This window comes from Mixophyes fleayi, chromosome 1, assembly GCF_038048845.1.
Source record: "Mixophyes fleayi isolate aMixFle1 chromosome 1, aMixFle1.hap1, whole genome shotgun sequence".
NCBI classification, from domain to species: Eukaryota; Metazoa; Chordata; class Amphibia; order Anura; family Limnodynastidae; genus Mixophyes; species Mixophyes fleayi.
In genome coordinates this window covers 426859126-426861856 of record NC_134402.1, presented here as the reverse complement: position 1 = coordinate 426861856, position 2731 = coordinate 426859126, and the positions used below count along the sequence as shown (strand labels likewise).

At 56.6% G+C, this 2731-nt stretch overlaps 1 protein-coding gene across 1 annotated transcript; it reads right to left on the bottom strand.

Annotated features, from left to right (window-relative positions):
• Positions 1–307: 307 nt before the first annotated feature.
• On the bottom strand, positions 308–2111 carry SNX18 (sorting nexin 18). Its single transcript, XM_075184010.1, has one exon. The coding sequence runs from the start codon at positions 1904–1906 to the stop codon at positions 323–325; it is 1584 nt and encodes a 527-aa protein (XP_075040111.1). The 5' UTR covers positions 1907–2111; the 3' UTR covers positions 308–322.
• Between the last annotated feature and the right edge of the window lie 620 nt (positions 2112–2731).

Below are 2731 nucleotides of genomic sequence, written 5' to 3'. Positions count from 1 at the left end.
GTGTTTTTTTGATCTTCAAAATCAAGCATTAAATTGCGTAACTTGAAAACAGTATAAAATAAGGGCATAAATAATTGTAACAGTCTATGTACCAATGAATGAATGAATGAATGGTAAAGCGCTACGGAATCTGCTGGCGCTATATAAATAAATGTTGATGATGATGTTGATGAATGAATGAATGGTAAATCGCTACGGAATCTGCTGGCGCTATATAAATAAATGTTGATGATGATGTTGATGAATGAATGAAGTTCACTGCAGCCATACAAAGGATGTCACTCACTGATATCATTACTCATTTGAAGGACCCATATACTGTCTAGACAGCAGCTATGTGAGCAAAGACAGACCAGAGCAGTGTCAGGTTAGAATAGGGAAGGGGGTTACCTCTCTGGACGTGGATGATGTCAGGGAAGTTGGCCAGGTGACCCTGGTAGACAGCCAACAAGTCCATAATGGGATCCAGGTCCTGGCGAGGCTGCTCTGCAAACATTTCCCCAATGGCATCATAGGCATCCGCCGTGAAAGCCATGGCCCGGTTCAGCCCAGCAGAAAAGGGCTGCTGGTCGATCTCAAAGGCCTGGCCCAGACCCTTAAAGGCCAGCCCGACCTTCTGGTACTCCTTCTTGAACCCAGAGGCTTGCTTTCGTGCAAACTCCCCGGCCGTCTGGTTCATCTGCAGGACCCCTTCGTCCATCCTCTTGGCGAAGGACTTGAAGGCGTCCAGCTGGCCCTCCACCTCCTGGGGCTCCAGGATCTGGGCCCCTGGCATGGTGCTGAGGGTGAGGAAGAAGCTGGCCCCCACCATCTCGTCCTTCTCGCACTTCCTCTTGCCCAGCTTCCAGGCCTTCTCGTCCGTGCAGGTGAGGAAGTGCTGGAAGGCGTCGCAGCGGGACAGCACCGGGTGGCTGCACATATGGTCCATCCACCACACCAGGCCCTTCCTGCGCTTGGAGATGAAGTCCTCCTCGAAGCGGCCGGTGGCCTGCTTCTCCGGGATGCGGGGCACCGACACCACCGGGAACTTCTCCAGCAGCCGGGCGTACAGCCAGTCGAAGTGCTTGTAGCGGCGGTGGACCTGCAGGCCGCTGTGGCTGGGCAGCAGGCGGTAGGAGATGTAGCTCTTCATGCCCTTGAACTTGGTCTGCTTGGTGGGCTCGTCGATGGTGCAGTAGAAGGGGTAGGGGTTCTCCTGCCACTCGGGCCCGTGGGGCCCCTGCAGGACGCACAGCTTGTCCCCGTCCCGCACGAAGCCGGCCACCTCCCCCAGCACGAACGCCTCCCCGCCGCTCTTCACGAAGGCCGAGAAGCGGTTGAGGTTGCGCCCCACGGTGGCCGAGCCCTTGGCGGCTTGGGAGGAGGAGATGGTGGAGGTGGTGGTGGAGTAGGAGCCCGGCGGCAGCTCGGAGCGGGTGGACAGCCGGTACCTGCTGCTCTCGTAGTCATGGAAACTGCCTCCGTAGTAGCCGGGGGTCGGGGCTCCGTCGTCGGCGGCGGTGGTGGTGGAGCTGCTGTCGTCCCACTCGTCGTCCCAGTCGTCGTCGCTGACCTGGCTCTGCTGGTACTGGAGGGAGCTCGGCCGGGAGAAGTGCTGGAAGGTGTCCTGTGCCCGCTGGGGCGGTTCGTACCCTCCCGGGGGCAGGTTGGCGTAGCGGGTGTCCCCGGCAGCAGCAGAGGAGGGGGGAGGCGGTGGTGGTGGTGGGGGAGGACCGGCCGGCTCTCCTCGGATAACTTCCACGTAGGACGCCGGGAACAACCCCCGCTCCCCCCGGCTGTTCACTCCCTCCAGCCAGCCCTCGATGTCCTGCTCGCTGCAGATACCCAGCACCTCCGACTCCCGCAGGGAAACCTCGCCTGGGTTCTCCGCTCGGAAGTCGTAGAGAGCGCGGGCTCGGAGAGTCATGGTGGTCCCGGCAACAGGCGCACCCGAGCCGGGTGTCAGGGGTGGGGGAGGAGGGTGGACACCCCGAGCCGGGCGTGGGGGAGATACGTGGAGGAGCCGCTATGCTCAGGATTCTGGCCAGAGGAAAGAAGAAGCCAACAGCCAGTGCCCGCGGCCCTGACTCCTCCCTGAGCCGGCCTCCTGCACCCCTGTCATATCCCCCCTCCCCGTCCTTCTCCCCGGGTCCCAGGCTGTACACTGCCCCAGGACTGTGCACCAGTATCCGATGCTCTCTCCCCAGCGTCCCTGGATCTCCTCCTCCTGTTACCTTCCTCCAGTATCCTGGTATCCCCCCCTCCTTCAGTATCCTGGTATTCCCCCCTCCTCCAGTACCCCGGGCTCTCCTTACACCCCACTCCCAAAACTTCATTATTTATCTATATCTACAGTGTAACCCTGTCAGTACCTGTCATTATTGTTCTGTACCCACTCTCCATGCATCTTTTTTTCTGCACCTCCCCTCCGGTTATTCCAAACAATATTGCTACATGTAGTCTTATGCTAAGGTTTACAAAATACTGCCCACAGGAGGAAATAGATCTGTGAATCCCCAAATATAAAGAATCTGAGTGAACTGGTGCTGAAATGTATTGTGGTCTCAACTAAAGTGACAGATCTCCATGGGCACACCTCACCATTATGTTATAATAGAATAAAGGAATCTCAATAGACACAAACATAATAGATGGGTAATGGTGTTAACGTAACCTGTATAGGCGCAAAGTGATTGATGTAATAATTTCCCCTTTATTCTAATTAAACATAATTTTATTTTAATTAAACTGC

Excerpts from the sequence above, each read along its gene's own strand:
- SNX18 (XM_075184010.1), bottom strand. The coding sequence starts at position 1,906 with ATGACTCTCCGAGCCCGCGCTCTCTACGACTTCCGAGCGGAGAACCCA.